This window comes from Rhineura floridana, chromosome 18, assembly GCF_030035675.1.
Source record: "Rhineura floridana isolate rRhiFlo1 chromosome 18, rRhiFlo1.hap2, whole genome shotgun sequence".
NCBI classification, from domain to species: Eukaryota; Metazoa; Chordata; class Lepidosauria; order Squamata; family Rhineuridae; genus Rhineura; species Rhineura floridana.
Genome location: NC_084497.1, coordinates 19705099 through 19721523, shown reverse-complemented (window position 1 = coordinate 19721523; position 16425 = coordinate 19705099). Strand labels below are relative to the sequence as shown.

At 47.0% G+C, this 16425-nt stretch overlaps 1 protein-coding gene across 6 annotated transcripts in view; it reads left to right on the top strand.

The window, feature by feature from the left end:
- The window catches only part of MTOR (mechanistic target of rapamycin kinase), a 95810-nt gene that overhangs the window by 52570 nt on the left and 26815 nt on the right, over nucleotides 1-16425 (top strand). For all 6 annotated transcript variants that reach the window (XM_061602106.1, XM_061602103.1, XM_061602105.1 and 3 more), the window contains 6 exons: nucleotides 4016-4091; nucleotides 5660-5799; nucleotides 8283-8383; nucleotides 9366-9481; nucleotides 11480-11557; nucleotides 11658-11765. In XM_061602106.1, coding sequence (XP_061458090.1) covers nucleotides 4016-4091; nucleotides 5660-5799; nucleotides 8283-8383; nucleotides 9366-9481; nucleotides 11480-11557; nucleotides 11658-11765 — 619 coding nt within the window. The remainder of the gene's footprint in view (nucleotides 1-4015; nucleotides 4092-5659; nucleotides 5800-8282; nucleotides 8384-9365; nucleotides 9482-11479; nucleotides 11558-11657; nucleotides 11766-16425) is intronic.

Here is a 16425-nt window from a genome sequence, read left to right as displayed (position 1 = left end):
ACAAACACAAATACTTTTAAAATTCTCTTATGCGGCTCCTCTTTTTATTTTGGGAGGGCTCGCACATTAGAAAATCATGGCAGGTTGTATATGAGTCTGCATCTGTGCTTCCCTTTCATCTGTCTTCAAGTTGAAATATTACAAGGATCAAAATTATTGTCAAGTGGCATTGGCTTTCATTGGAGAGAGAATTGAAAAGCACGTTAAATTTTTTTTTTCCTTTCCAAGATTTAAGAAAATGGTTTCAACTCAAAGTTGACCCATTGGAAATTAATGAACCTAAGTTAGTCATGTCCATGAACTTCAGTGGGTCTACTCTGAGTTGGACTAGCATTGAATGCAACCTTATGTTTGGTCATGCCTCAGCCCTTTGTTTTGAAGTACAAAGCGTCTCATTTCATTCTCCCTTTTGACAAGTGGTAAAAAAGGAGAAGAGTGGGAGAAGGCAGAAAGTGGCAGCAACGGAGCAACAATCATTATGGTAGAGGGTGGGAAAAAATAATGGCCAATTTGTCAGTAGGTGTTGACAAGAGAGATAAACTTGGAAGTAATTAACTGCCTGACATGCAGGGAGTGATATTCCTGCCTGCCAACAGGACTCTGATGGCCATTTATCACTTTTACAACACTACAGTGAGCAGCTCTTGCTCAAGGAGGAAAGCTGTGTGCGTTCTTAATTCACTCCCTAGAACAGCAGAGGTTTATCTCCCAAGACCATCTTCTGTTTCGGAGGCGGCAGAATTATGGCTTGCGGCTTCCTCGTAATTGGAAGACTGTTGAAAAGCTATAGCTGGCTGCAGAACCCCCCCCCCAAGAACTGTCTTCCCAGTAGGAATGGATAAGCAGGATCATCTTATACCAGTGCTTAAAACTCTACATAGCTACTCATAATTCGGTCTCGACTTGCTCCAAGATCTAGGCAGGGGGAATGCGTCATCGTTGGTTCTACTTGGCTCAGCTGGGATTACTGGGTGCTGTTTATGCAATGGTTCTGGCTCTTCCTTGGGGGTCAGTCCCCAAAGGTAGAGATGTGGAATTCCTGTCTGCCCCCTAGGCCATTGGGGTATACCTGTATGCCTATCCTCTTGGGATCGATTCTCTCCCCTACACCCATGTTGTTGCACAGACTTGTCTGTCTAAACTTTCTGTTTTTAAACTAAGCTAGCAGTTATCACATACAGGAGGGCCCCGCTTTTTGGCGTTCCACTAATACGGCGGCTTTCAATTAGAGTAAGGCCCCACTCATCTGGCGCTTGTTCCGCTTTTACGGCATTTTTTGGGTGTCAGGCGCCATTTTATTGACGGAGTTCTGCTTTTCGGCAGGTTTTGCTTTTTGGCGGGGGTCTGGAACGTAACCCACCATATGAGTGGGGCCCTACTGTATTCGTCACGCATATTCTCTCAGTAATTCTTTCAAAAGCACCATACATAAGTACTGAGAGGGACAAGTGGATTGGCTTGGTCTGAGGTAGCTTCTTGTGTCTTGCCAGAAGGGCCATAGCTCAGTGGCAGAGCTCATACTTTGTATGCAGAACCTCCTCTGCATGCTTCAACGCTCAGCATCTCCAGGGAGGGTTGGTAAATGCCCTTTTCCGAAACCCTGAAGAGCTGCTGCCAGTCACTGTAGGCATTATTGAGCTAGATGGGCCTATGGTCTGACTCAATGGCTTCACCGTTTCTGGAAATTTTACATCTCTAGGCTTGGTAGACCAATAGCCTGAACTATAATGCTTCCTGTGCTCCAATATTATTGTTGGTAGATTGGTGGGGGGCAGGACTGAGAAACAGAACCCAAGAAGTTCATGGCTAAGGTGAAATTTGAGCGCAGGGCTTCTTGGCTCTCCCTCTTACCTGCTGTGTTACAGTGTTGTGTGCTGTTACTATTGGCAGGCCGTGATGAGCATTCACAGGGGCATCTTGACTATATCTTGCAGTGTATGGGAACACACAACAGGGACTCTTAAGAGAACTATCTTTTCCTTGTGCGATAGCCTTTCTGCTTAGGAAAGCCAGCCTCGCTTTGAACACTTGCAATGTTCTCTTAATAATGAAGAAGAATACGTAGTCAAAAGAAGCAGTAGAATGCGGGCTTCGTCAACTCCCGCTCAACCTATAAAGCCAGAAAGTCACAGCGAAAAACAGGTGCGTGTGGCCAGAGCAGTGTGGCCTGCCCTTTTTATAAGTCAGCCGGGTTGTCTCCAGTGCAAAGTTCGATCCTTTCAAACGACTGCAGCGCTGGACTCGGCTGGACAGTCAACTGGGCTCACAGGGAGCCATCCTGGCTTCTGCTTCCTCCAGACAATAGACAAGACAATGAGGTGTTTCTATTCTGCTGTGTTAATGTAGGTGTTCTCAAGGCACTGCCAAAAGACAAAACTCATTGGTACATCATGTGCTGGGTTTATTCGCCCCCCCCCCTTTTGGACAGATACCAGTGTAAGAATTGTGGCAAACACCATCTTTGAGTGCAAAATTCGCCAACGTCAGCCCCAGCCAGCATGGCCAACGGTTGGGGATGATGGGAGCTGGAGTCCAGTAATGTCCAGATGGCCACCGGCTCCCCATCCCTGATTTAATGGCTCAGTGCTTCAGCATGGCATGTAGAAAAAAATGTCCCCAAGAACAGCTTAGTTGGTTAGAACAGGAGTAGACTTAGTTTTATCTTTTATGGTTTACTCTTCCCCCTTTTTCTTTTATTACAATTCCCTTGGCTCACTGATGTATTTATATTTTTAATTTATAAAGCAATGAAGTGAAGACTTAACTTCATATTTACTGTTAAAGCATAGCTGAGCTGTGTTAAGTAATCCTGAGTGTGCTCTTTTGTTTGAGAATGGAGGGGGGAAGTGTCTTGCCTGGGTCAGACCCAAATTTGCCTAATCCAGCATTCTGTACGAAGAACGTGAGCAACCAGCTGGTGCCAGGTGTTCCACCAGAAACTGACAAACTGGGATAGAGGAAGGGGAGTGGGTTTGGCAGAGGTAGTAGGAGGGAGAGGAATGCATCATTAAAGTGGAGCTATTTGCCACTTGTATAGCGGGCAGTTAATGCTTCCTCAGGAGTGTAACAGGCTGTATGGCTGAAGTGGGAGAGGCAGCTGTTTGATATATAATGCTAATGTCTTCATTTCTTATGGGATCTATCTTAAGGGAACTTAGAGCCTCCAATTCTTTTAAAGGATTAGTAACATTTCTAAAGGGAGTGAGAGAGATAGGATTCCCACCCAGCAAAGGAGGCCCAAGGTGGTTGTGGCTGGAGTTTTGATGGCCAAAAAGCTCTGGCATACATTGGATGATCAGGAGGAGGAATAGGCCCAGGATAGGAAGTCCTCGCTTAAGGAAATTAAAACAAAGACTTGCAGTAGACACATGAGCCTTGAGCCTCCACCGAAACGCCCTGCTGCTCACTCTTTGCTAAATCTCGCCCAAAGCCTAAAATCACATGGCTGCTACAGCAGGAGGAGCAGCTGTTGGGGAATGGGAGCCTTGGTGTCTGGGAAAAGTAGCCAAAGCAAAGGGGTGGAAGAACGCTGTGTAGGAAATGGGCACTGTTGATCTTTTTTTACAGAAGGTACTCGCTTCCTATCTTCGCCAGTATCTGCCTTTTACCAAATGAGTGGCTTCATCAGTTACCCACATAAAATGACTGACTTAACCAGCACAATGATGATTGTGCCCTCCGGGTGTTGCTGGACTGCAGTTCTCATCATCCCTGACCATTGGCCATGCTGGCTGGGACCGACTAGAATTGGGAATCCCACAATATCTGGAGGGCACCAGGCTGAGGAAGGCTGCTCTGTATTCTCCTGCCATTGCACGTATAGCAGCAGAAGATGCGTAGCAGTGAGCAAGCTGCCTTGTTGATGGTGCTGGTTTACAATGTGTATATACTAGCTTGGTTTAAACAAGTTAACATTTCATAATAGTTTGTGAAGGCTATTTGCCTGGGAAAGAGGGATGAAACCACTAGGATCTGTCCTCAAACGACCTTTTCTTTCCCATTTATCTCTTCCCAGTATTAACAATAAACTGCAGCAACCGGAGGCAGCAGCTGGGGTGCTCGAATATGCCATGAAACACTTTGGGGAGCTGGTGAGTAACCTCTCAATGCCTCTCCTCCCTGGTTTTGACGATGAAGAAAAGGGCCGTACCTCAGTGGCAGAGCACCTGGCCCCCGGCTCAGTCCCCAAAGGCATCTCCAGGGAGGGCTGGGGGAGACCCTTTCCTGAAACCCTGGAGAGCCCCTGCCGGTCAGTGCAGACAGACCAACGGCCTGACTCAGTACGAAGCAGCTTCTTGTCTTCCTGCGCGTGGGACCCATCCCTCTCCAAAGCACTCCAGTAAGCTCGTCGTCTTTGTCCGTTTTGAAGCGATCTGCCCGTGGAGCCCCAGAGGCCAGAGCCAGATCTGTAATGTGGAGGGGCACCGAAGTGCTGTGTGCGTGGGTGGCCTGGAGCCCACATTGGGACAGGGGGTGGGGAAGCAGAATCAAAACCCAAAAGAATTCCAAGCGGTAGCTTCCCCTCCCCCCTTTTCTAAATCCCTTGAAAATGAAATTCCTTAAAGAAGCGAGTAGTTGGTGAAAGACGTGGGAATTTGAAAACAGTTGTTGGATGGTACTTTTTGTTTCCTACCACTCGTCTTCTGAAATCTGAGCTGCTAAGGCCGGTGATAAAGCTTAAGGATCCTTTCCTTTCCGCAGAGTGCTGCTGCGACCCAAGCCCTGTGCTGGCTGGCTGTTAGCTGTGCTGTTCATTCCCTGCTGCTCTTGTGTGCATGTGTTAAGGCAGCTCAGGCTCAGAGCTGAAGGGGAACAGATGCAGCACGCAGCGGAGGCTGGTTCCATTGGGGCAAATGGGGTGCTGCCCGGCCAACCTCAGCCAACCCCCATCTACTGTTCTTAGTTACAACCAGTTCAGGGGGTGGTGCTGCCTGTCGGTTTCCTTCTCCTTAGTCTCAGTTCTGCCCTTGTAGAACTCAGCAGGGAGGAAGACGGAGACCAAACTAGACTTAGTTGGCTCTGCCTGTCATTGGCTCTGGCTCCACCTCCTGTTGGGCTCCCTGCCATTGGGCACCAGCCACCACTGGTAGCAAAGGAGGGTGTACTTCTGTCCTTGAGGCTCCCAGTGTCATCGTTCACCCGAAGCATAATTAATATGTGGTATTCATTGCCACACAACAGAAACGGCTGACATTTGGGGGGGGCGAGGGCCACATTCGCCTTTGGCTAATCCTCTGGGGGCCGCATGCTAGCAGTGCTTTTGACCACCCCACACTCTCACCTGCAAATGCACCCGCACAAAGTGGCGTACGGCTGCCCCTCTTCAGCTGACCTGTGCAGATCAGCCGGTCAGCACAGACGATACTGAGCTAGATTGACCAGTGGCTGACTTGGCATAAGGCAGCTTCTTCTTTCGTTTATTTCGAGCGTATAGATTTATAATAACATGCTTTTGCAACGAAACAAACAAAACCCCTTACCACAACCTTTCCCTCCCACTCTCCAGAATGATAATGGCATCGCTGTGGGCCTCATGCAAGATCTCCTGACAGGCTTTATTGGGTCTTCTTCCCCACTCATGCCACCTCACCCCCCACACACTAAAACTGCTGTTTTGTCTGCCCTCACTTACTTCCTCTTCCACCACCGCCCTTTCCAGGAAATCCAGGCTACCTGGTATGAGAAGCTGCACGAATGGGAAGATGCTCTAGTGGCCTATGACAAAAAGATGGACACCAACAAGGATGACCCAGAACTGATGCTGGGGCGCATGCGCTGCCTGGAAGCCCTGGGGGAATGGTAAGCAGAGCTGTAGTGGTTCCAAGTGTTCCGGATTAGGACCTGGGAGAGCAGGATTCAAATCCCTGCTCGGGCATGAAGCTCACGGGGGTGACCTTGGGCCAGTCACTCTCTCAGTCTAGCCTACCTCACATGGTCGTTGTGAGGATAATATGGAGAGGGAGGGAGCCATGTTTGTACACCAGCTTGAGCTCCTTGGAGGAAAAGTGGGCTCCTACTAGGAGGAGGGGTGGGATATAAATCCAATATATAATATAATAAACCAGTATGGTGTAGTGGTTAGAGTGTTGGACTAGGACCTGGGAGACCGGGGTTCAAATCCCCATTCAGCCATGGAGCAGACTGGGTGACCTTGGGCCAGTCACTGCCTCTCAGCCTAACCTTCCTCACAGGGTTGTTGTGGGGATTAAATGAGGAGCGGCAGAACCATGTACGCCACTTTGAGCTCCTTGGAGGAAAAAGTGGGATGTAAATGCAGTAATAAATAAAGAGGCATTATCTTGTGTCTTGCAAGCACACACAGCCACTTTTGACCTCACCTTTCCCATTTTTAGGTCTTTTTCCACCGTGCTGTTTTTCTCATGCAGTAAAATACACACGTTGCCTGTCTTGAGAGCGAGGGTGGCCAAGCATCTAGTTACCATGACTCACTTGTGCAAGCTTTTTTAATTGTTCATTTCTTTGTTTTTATTTCTGTGCCCCCCTTCCGGCCGTGTGAGCCCAGGAAGCAAACAGCATTAGCAGTTCAATCTGTACCATAAAAGTGTGTTGAATCCAACTATGTTCTACTCAGAGTTAGACCCACTGAAATCAGTGGACCTAAGTCATGCCTGTTAATTTTAATTGGTGTACTTTAAGTAGGACTCACATTGGATTCAACCCAGCCAGTACCTTAAAAATGAAAGAATACATTTCTAAAATCAAAAATACAATCTAACATTTCTTCCTGAAATTTCAGTAAACACGTCTCTAAAGGCCCAGGCAAACAGATATGTATTTAATTGGCATCTTAAATGCCATCGGCATGGGGCAGACACAGCTCCCTGGGGAGAGAATTCTTTAAGCAAGGCACTGCCCCAGAGAAAGCCCAGTCATGGGGCCCCTTCTCATAGTGCCCAAGCAGCAATAGGCTGTTTTGTAAATGAGGTTCTTTCCTCCAGATAGTGCATCCCTTGCTGTTAGGATTGCTGTGAGGAATGTGTTGTGGTGGTAGCAGTCAAGCGCTGGGCCTGAACATGGAAGGATAGTCAAAAGGGGAGCACAAGTGTTAGCCTTAAGGCTGCTTCCTCTCCTGCCCTCTGAAATTAGTTTTATCCTTTTCAACTTCTGCTGTGAGAGAAGCGTGTCAATTTCACTTCCCAGCTCCTAGGGGTAGAAGTGAAATCGACAAAGCTTATTTGCAGTGCTCTGAAGGCCCCCTTTGAGTAGGACCTGAAAGATGTACTTCCTCTCTTCAGTGCCAGAGGCTTGTGTGAATCAAGGCCTTTGGAGTTGTATACAACACAAATGCTACTCAGAGTAGACCCATTGAAATTAATGGGCCCAAGTTAGTCATGGGTCTTCCCTGAGTAGAATTAGTGTTGGATACAACCCTTTGTGTCAGGAGTCTTTATAGCAGGGGACTGCAACATGCAGATTGTGTGTGTGTGAGAGAGAGAATATGATTTTTTTGGAGTCTAATTGGAGACGACAGGATCTGCAGGGCATACTAAGCAGTTCAACGTGGAGATTTCAGCAAATCCGAGACAGTTCTGTCTAAATTGCTGCGTGCCTCATGTCACTGAACCTCTGTTTTGATGGGTCCTGACATGGACCCATGTTGATGGCACCTGGGAACGAGAGGAGAGAGAAGATGCCTGTCAGTGGAAGTCACTTGACAAACCAAGCGGAGATTGCGTTAAGCTACCTCAGACGGCAAAACATGCCTGGTGTTCCCACCTTTTTGTGTCCTGGATTGCTAGGGTGGTAGGGAAAAAAATGAGGGTTTTCTTTTGTTTTGGCACTATGCGTGTGTGTGTGTGTGTGTGTGTGTGTGTTTTTCATGGCTGCTTTGCTTTTTATTTTAAAAAAATGATACTGTATTTTAGATTGCAACTGTATGCTTACTCATTTGGGAGTCGGTTGAATCCAACATTAGTTCTGCTCAGAGGAGACCCATTGAAATTAACGGACACGGCTAACTTGGCTCCATTAATTTTAATGGGTCTCCTCTACGTAGGACTAACATTGGATACAACCCAATAAGTCCAGCTGAACTTAGTGGGGCTGAGTGGGCATATATAGGATTGCAGTATCAATGAACTGCAGTTTTAATTATTATTTTAATTATAATAACATTGTAATGTTATTATTATTATTATTTATTTTGCAAGGCATCTTGAATACCTTTTTCTTAGTAGGAAGGCAATATAAAACACATACTTTAAATAAATCCAGGGAGGAGAATTTCCATCAAAAACCAGTTTTTGCTTTCCCCCCCCCAGGGGACAGCTCCACCAGCAGTGCTGTGAGAAATGGACCTTGGTGAATGACGAAACTCAAGCAAAGATGGCGAGAATGGCAGCCGCTGCCGCTTGGGGTTTAGGTAAATCCCAACTCGTCCACCTCACCCCTGAGCTGGTGTATAAACACCCAGAGAGGCGTGTCATTTTTGTTTCCATTTTAAATAATCTGGGATACTGAGAGAGAGAAGCTCAGTGATGGCGCGTGTCCCTAGGATATCACTCTTCTGTCCTGCTCCCTATGTGATACGGAGTGTGTTGTCTGGCATCTCTCTCTTTCTCTCTTGTTCTTTTTCTGTGTAGGCTCTAATGCAGATGTGAAACCCAATGTACAAATAGTACATGGGGTCAGGGGGTGGAACAGATGTTCCATGGACCTAGCTAGTGTAGTCCCAGTCCTGCACCATGCATATGGCTTAGACATCTGCCAAGGTGTCTTGACTTGCAATCGTGGTACTTAAACTTCCGTTGAAATGAAATGCTTGGGCCACAGTTCACCACGCAGCTAAGCGGATCTACACTGACTTAATTTTTTTTTAGATTGTGGCTGGTCGGTCTCTCTCCCACCCACCCACCCCTTGTTGGCTTAAGGTTGTAGTTCTCTTTCATCCCCATGCACACTTTTGTGTGTGTGTGTATGGGGGGGGGGATTGGGGAGTTTTGCCAAGTGTCTGATCCAAGCCACGGAACAGGCAGTGACTATAAAGTGCTATTTCACAGAGAAAGGTTTATAGTGCAGGTGCCTTTTCTGCCTAGGAGAAAGAGTCCAGCAAGTGAACAAAAGGTACCTAGGGAGGTTGTAGGATATGCTTCCCTTGAGTGGGTTTCATGAAAAGTTGGCCCAGTTTCTTTTTCCCCAGAAGGGGAGCAGTACCTCTGGCCCATGGGCCTAATTAGGGCTGCCCAGTCCCTCTAAACGGCCTGTGAGGCTATTTTTTAAAAAAGAAAAATCCGCACCCACTTGCTACTCAGGGATTATTCCCTTTCTTAGGGTAAATTAGATGGGGACTAGACAAGAACATCGCATTGGATGCCTTCCCAACTCAGCCACTTTTGTCTCTACAGGTCAGTGGGATAGCATGGAGGAGTACACCTGCATGATCCCAAGGGACACCCATGACGGTGCCTTCTATCGAGCTGTGCTGGCCTTGCATCAGGACCTCTTTTCATTGGCTCAGCAGGTATGCTCTAAACCTTTTCCCCATCACCCAGTTTGAAGCCTGTGAAGTTGTTAAAGGCCAGCAGTTGGTTGTTGCTTTCCCATCTGGTTGGGCAGGCTCCAGGTTTGAGGGGAACCCTGCCAAAATGATGGGTCTCCTCCCATATCAGCGGGCCCTCCCTCAGCAGACAGCAGCAGCCTATGTTAGTCTGGTGGCCCAGCTACACCCATACTTAGAAAGTAGAAATCATGCCGTGCTGGGCCTGATGGGAGTTGTAGTCCAAAACATCTGGAGGGCACCGGGTTGGAGAAGGCTGCTCTAGGCCACAACATTTTATGCCACAGTAAATTTGTTCGTTAGCCTTTCAAGGTGCCCCAAGGCTCTCTTGTGTTTTGCTGTAACAGACTAACATGGCTGTCCATCGGGAACTTCTGTAAAGTTTCCCTACCTTTCTCACCTGGAGGCAATTCTCACCTGCCATCCAGTTGAGCAGCAATTTACAAGCCAGTCTTTGGACTGATCCAGCATGGGAGTTTCCATGTGCTCATCCTGTGCTTCTGTTGAAGGATTCAGATTGTGGCCTGCGTGAGTGTGAAGTATGTTAATTTACTTTTTGAGGAGGCCTGCCCTCTCCCTCGCTCTGAATTCAATGCTGAAGTTGTAGAATGGATTCCTCTTTAAGAAAGAAAATAATCCAAGTCAGCCCTGTCAGAATCTGTCTGTGACTCTGCTGATGTGAACAACCACAACAACAAAGATCAGCCAGGCTTTTGAAAAAACTGATTTTGAAAAAACTATAGGCCTCTCTAATTAACCCCATAAAAGCAGCTAGATTGGTGAGGACCAGGTCTAGAGCCTTCTCAGCCAGGCCCCCTCCCTGCTGTGTTTCTGACGGGCCTTGAAGACCTGGCTCTTTAACCAGGCATGGGAGGGGGGTTAGGCTGGCAGATTGCAGTTCTAGGGGGGGTTAATTTTTTTAATGTTCTCTGTTTATGTTTTTATATGGAATGTATTTGTGTTGTACGTCGCCCAGAGTGGCAGATTAATCTCTGCCAGATGGGCGTCTAACAAATCATCATCATCATCATCATCATCATCAACAACAACAACAACCTTTTTCACATTCTGGAAAGGGGTGGGGAAGAGGGAAAACTAGCAGAAATGTTATATAATACATGGCACGACACCCAGGTTTGGGGTTTCTTTTCTGTTTGTGTGGCTCTGCAAAACGCGAAAGGAAATTTGGTGCACATGGCTTCTTGGAGAGAATGTGTGGAATGTACACTGGGCATAGTACGCAGTGTTCTGTCGAGCAGGAGTGGGGGACCTTTGCCCCTGCCAGCATGACCGGTAGTCAGGGATGATGGGAGCTGTAAGCCAGCAACATCTGGAGAGGCCATACAGGTTCCCCACCCCTGGTATCAAGGACTGGTTCTTGCAGATGTGCCTTGGCTGGATCCTGCCTAAGGTGCCTGGAAGCTGTCAGAGGCTTGACTGGCAGTGCATCACCATGGTCTCAGGCTGAGGGTTCCTCTCAGCCTTTGCTGCCTAGGAATATTTCATTAGAGATGCTGGGAGCTGCGCATGCAAAGCATGTGTTCTGCTGCTGAGCTATGGCTTCTTTGCAAGCCTGAACCGGCACGTACAGTCTCAGGCACGGGAGAAAAGGCGCTTTGAGAGAAATGCAAAAGTGGGGCCTGTGGAAAGCAGGCCAGGGTATCAACCAATTCCAGAGCAGCAGACAGGAACAGAAAGGAGCCAACCTCAAGGCCCATCCCAAGGAAAACCCTGGTCAGGGTTCACAAGATCCTGCTAAAGCCCAACTACTCGGATGAGTTAGGGAAACAAAGGTCTACTTGTACGTGGTCACTTTTTTTTGTGCTTCGTAACTGAAGACCAATAACTTCTCTTCACCTTTCCAGTTGTCGCTTCTTTTCTCATCTTCATCTTATTGTACTCTACTTAGTGATGTCTGCATGGTATTAATGCCCCCCCTTCTTCCTTTCTTTTCCTTCTCAGTGCATTGATAAAGCCCGAGACCTGCTAGATGCTGAGCTGACGGCTATGGCAGGAGAGAGTTACAGTCGTGCCTATGGGGTGAGTACTTGACTCCCAGCCTCGGGCGCTGAAGCTCAATTTGGAAATTGCCTTGGTGCAGCGGTGACTGGGATGGAATGTGTTTGGCTGTTTCCTGTAGGCGATGGTGTCCTGCCAGATGCTTTCAGAGCTGGAAGAAGTCATCCAGTATAAACTGGTACCGGAACGACGTGAGATCATTCGCCAGATCTGGTGGGAGCGACTACAGGTAAAAACATCACGGATGGCTTAACAACAGTATGGTGTAATGGTTATGGAGGGTCAGACTAGGACCTGGGAGATGAGGGTTCCAAACCCCCACTCGGCCATGATGCTCACTGAGTGACCTCAGGCCAGTCTCTGTCTCTCAGCCTAACTGACCTCACACTTATCCTTGTGAGGATAACATGGGGAAACATGTACACCACATTGAGCTCCTTGAAGGAAAGATGGTGATAAAGGTCGTGGTGGTAACAACAATAATAATAGAAATTACATACCTTAAGCATCAACCTTGTCAGCAGTCACAGTTTCAGAAGTACTGAACTATCTTGTATACTCTCTTGTTCCTTCTCCTTGAAGTGAAAACCAGGACTAGTTGTCAGATTACAAATTACCACATCACGAGGTCTGGACAGCATACTCCCAAGAGTCCTTAAGGAAGTGAAATGTGAAATGGTTGATCTTTTAACAAAAGTATGCAACTTGTATAATTGGCCTCGTTACAGGAGGATTGGAAGGTAGCCAGTATACCAATATATTTTTTTAAAAAAATGATCCAGGAAATTGCACATCTGCTATCTTTAGGTAAATTGGGGGAAAGTATTGTTAAGGGTCAAATTAAGACACATAGAGAAAATCAAGACTTGCTAAAGAGAAATCAGCATAGCTTTTGCAAAGGGAAATTCTGTGTCAGCGACCTTTTATAATCCTTTGAATCAGCAAGCATATCCAGAGGGATGGTCTAACAGATACGGATACTTGGAGTATCAAAAAGCTCTTGGCAAAGTCCCTCATCCAAAGGCCATGTGTAAACTTTGCAGTCATGAGATAAGAGGTTGACAGTTCCTCCTGCGGATCAGTGGCTAGTTAAGAAATAGGAGGCAGAGGGTAGGTATAAATCAGCAAAAGAATAAGCGGTGAGGTCTCTGAAGGCCCATTATTGGACTGTTGATATTTAAATCATTTGTACCTGATCTGAAGCCAGAGCAAGCAACCAAGTTTGTGGGTGATGCAAAATTAATCGGCAAATGGCGAAAATCAAAGGGGGTTGAACCTGGGACCTGCAAGCAAAGCAGACGCATTTGCACATAATTTGTGCCGTGGCTGCCGCTTTAACCTGAACCGTATACGATCTTCACTTCTGTGGTGTTTGGTTCACTTCCATTCTGGACAGTATTCAAGATGTGTATGCAATTAGAAGTAGTAGCATAATTTCATGTTTTGGGCATAATTTAACTAATGAATTCCCAGTTGTTGATGGAACTGAATTGGGCTGGGAAGATTGCACAAAATCCCGTCATTCCCTGTGTCTGTCTTGCATCCGTGTCAGTAGATAGATAGATACCTTAGACAGACGGACAGACAGAAGTGTTTACTTTGGGAAAAGGAGGGTTCACAATGCACCAGCTATGAGGTTTTGTGTCCCCTGCAACCTGAGCTGTTACCACCAAAGGAAACCAAAGCAAATGGCCTAAGCAGGAGAGAGCCAAGACTACATTGTTCCTACAGAGCATAAGAACACTAGAAAATCCTTGCTGGAGCAAGGCAAAGGCCCACCCAGTCCAACCCACAGTGGCCAAGTCCATAAGCGGGACGTGAGTGCAACAGCTACTCTTCCCACTTGTGGTTTGCAGCAGCTGATCATTCAGAGGCATACTTCCTCCGACAACGAAGGTAGCGCATACCCATCATGACTAGTAGCTGTTGATAGCTTTATTCTCCATGAATTTGTAACAATCATAACCTTCAGCTGCAGATCAACATCCTCTCCCAGCTAGCCCCACAAACAGCTTTTACGGGTAATGCTGGAGCCCTGCCTCCCACCATGAAGTTTGGAGATGACTCAGTCTCCCCTGGGTCTTAGCTTCCTTCTCCCATGGAGTAGATGCTGGCTTGCAGCTTGATAGCCAAGCTGTCATATTAGGTACAGCCCCATATTAGCTACAGCATCCACCCAAAGGAAAAAAAATTCCACCGTGGCTCGTGCCTTCCTTTGTCTCTGTGCGTGCTTCTGTACTGCGCAAGAAGCTGTTTACCTGTGGCTGCCAATGGCTTGTTTTTTCTCTCTCTCCCTCTCCCCCTCCCTGTGCCATTTGGGAAGCTGTGACAAAGCTTTTTGCCTCCAAGATTGCATTCCTGTCCGGAAAGGCTCAGAGAACATTCCGCCCGAGCGGAATAGCTGGGAGTAACAGGATGGGTGAAGACTGCAGATGCAACTGTTTACAGATCTTGATGAGTAAGGGAGAGAGAAAAAGCAGGACACAGAGTTCATTTTTATGGCATCTTACTAATAATTATGAAAGGCCTGCAGAACCACTTGGTTTGGACCTCGGAGTAGCAAATTTCCTACCTAATTTGGCAGTAGGGTGGCATACTTGTTGATCTGTTCAAAGCATCCTGCGATCTCCATTTCTCCCAAGCTAGAGAACCTTCTCTTCGGTCTTTCTAACCGGTACTTAGTATTCTGGATTTGAATGCAAGCCAGTATGTTGAGAGACCTACAGTAGATGCACGCTCTTATAGAAGCAAAGGAACCTTTCATTTTATTTGGTACAAATTGCCACGATTTGTGGAAGACTGGAAAAGCCCAGTTGAGCTCTGGGTCCCTGTACATTTCTAGGTGATTACATAGGAAGCTACTTGATATCGAGTCAGACCAATGGTCCATCTAACTCAGGATTGTCTGCAGGGATTGGCAGTGGCTCTCCAAGGTTTCAGACGAGGGACATTCCTAGCTCAGCCTGAAGATGTAGAGGATTGAATCTTGAACCTTCTGCATGCAAGGCAGATGCTCCATCACTCAGCTAGGGCTGTCCTACAAAGAGAGTTGCAACAGCAGTGAAATACATCTAGTATTAACCACCAAGGGAGTCCAAATATCGTCTGCCAGGGAAACCTAGAGTTACAGTCCTGCAAAGTATTAAAGTGTGCAAGATGTTTGATCTATCCAAAGTGGAGCACTTTCAGGTCTTGTTGATTTCCCAAGAGAGGGATTTAAGCACCTGTTTAACTCACTCTCTCATTAGAATCAATGCTTCAATTTGTCTGGATTGTGCCCATAGAATTTACTTTGCATAAAGATGGCCACTGGAAGCAGATGTCGGACCAGATGCTCCTTTGGCCTGATTCAGCAGGGCTGTCTTGTCATTCTTAAGTCCTTCGAAGTTATTCCAAGCTGTGTGCTTCAGCCTGCCCTCTGTGTACATGAGGGGCAGCAGGGCTGGGTGATGAAGGGGTCCTGACTAGATGTTCCAAAGGCCAGGCCAGGCGTCCATACAGCGGTGAGAAAAATCAGGATGCATCTGCACAGGATTTTCTCATGCCCCTGACTTTTTAAAAATGTCACTTTTGTTCAGTCCCAGCGTCTTGCAAGGGCTTTGAGTGGCTTCAGAAGTGAGTTAATGAGTATGGATCCATATAACTTAAAAGACAGTAGAAATAAGCAATGGAGTCGGATCATGGAGGAAAGGAAGTTGGGGACAGGGAGCAGGACCATGATTCAGTGGCAGAATATCTGCTTGGCATGCAGAAGGTCCCAGGTTCATTGCCCAATGGTATCTCCAAGTAGAGCTGGGAGAGACTCGTCTGAAATCCTGGGAAGCTGCTGCCAGCCAGGGCAGACAATACTAAGCTAAATAGACCCTGATTAAAGCTTCTCTTCCTGTGTTCCCCTTTTATTTTGTTCGGATGGAGTCAGGCCTGGGGCAAGAATCCTTAAAGTGATACCAGATGTCTTATCAAAGGAAAGCAGGAAAAAGTTTCTTCCTAAGGGAAAGGGCCCAGTAGCTCAGCGGCAGAGCAGCTGCTTTGCATGCAGAAAGTCCCAGGTTCAATCCCAAGCATCTCCAGTTAAAAGGGTCAGGGAGCAGGTGATGGGGAAAGGGGCCTGTTTCTGCCCAAGCTCCGTGGAGAGCTGCCGCCAGCCAGAGCACAGGGCCTGATCTGGTGCCTTCTGGGCATGAGGGTGGGGCAGCATCAGAAGATGCAGCTCCTAGCTAGTTCAGGAACTGAATCAAGTAGAGGAAATGCCCGAGTGCATCTCTGATTCTCCTGGTGGTGGGTAGGGAAAGAGTGTGTTAAGATGTTGAGAAAAAAAATGTAATAATAATAATAATAATAATTTTAATTTATAAGTCGCCTATCTGGCCAATGGCCACTCTAGGCGACGTACAACTCAATTAAAATACATCATAATAAATACAGTACAACAATAAAACAGTAAAACAGTGACAGTTCAGAGTAGCAGGCAATTAGTCAAAAAGATTAACCCTCCCCGGTTAATGTTTTAATAAAAGATGTTTTTTATATCCGTCCGTCTGTCTCTCCGTCCACGCCACACGCTGGAGCTTTTTATCCCTCCCCAATCATGAGGGCCAGAAAATTGCTTCGAAAAGCTAAAATAAAACCAGATTTGTAGGGACACATGTGTCTGTGTCATGCATTCGAACTATGCACATATGTGCAAGTGCGGGACTTACAGGTCTTTCATGCTGACATCTTTCCTTTATGCACCCACAAAGTGGACTCGCTGCTCTTGCATACAATAGGTAGCCAGCAGCAGGCAGGCTTCTGCTTCTTTTGGGCATCCTACCCCTCCAAGCTGTCCTACAAAGCAGACACAGTCAAATTCGACTCGGGCTTGGCCTTTCCGCTGGGGTGAACATTGA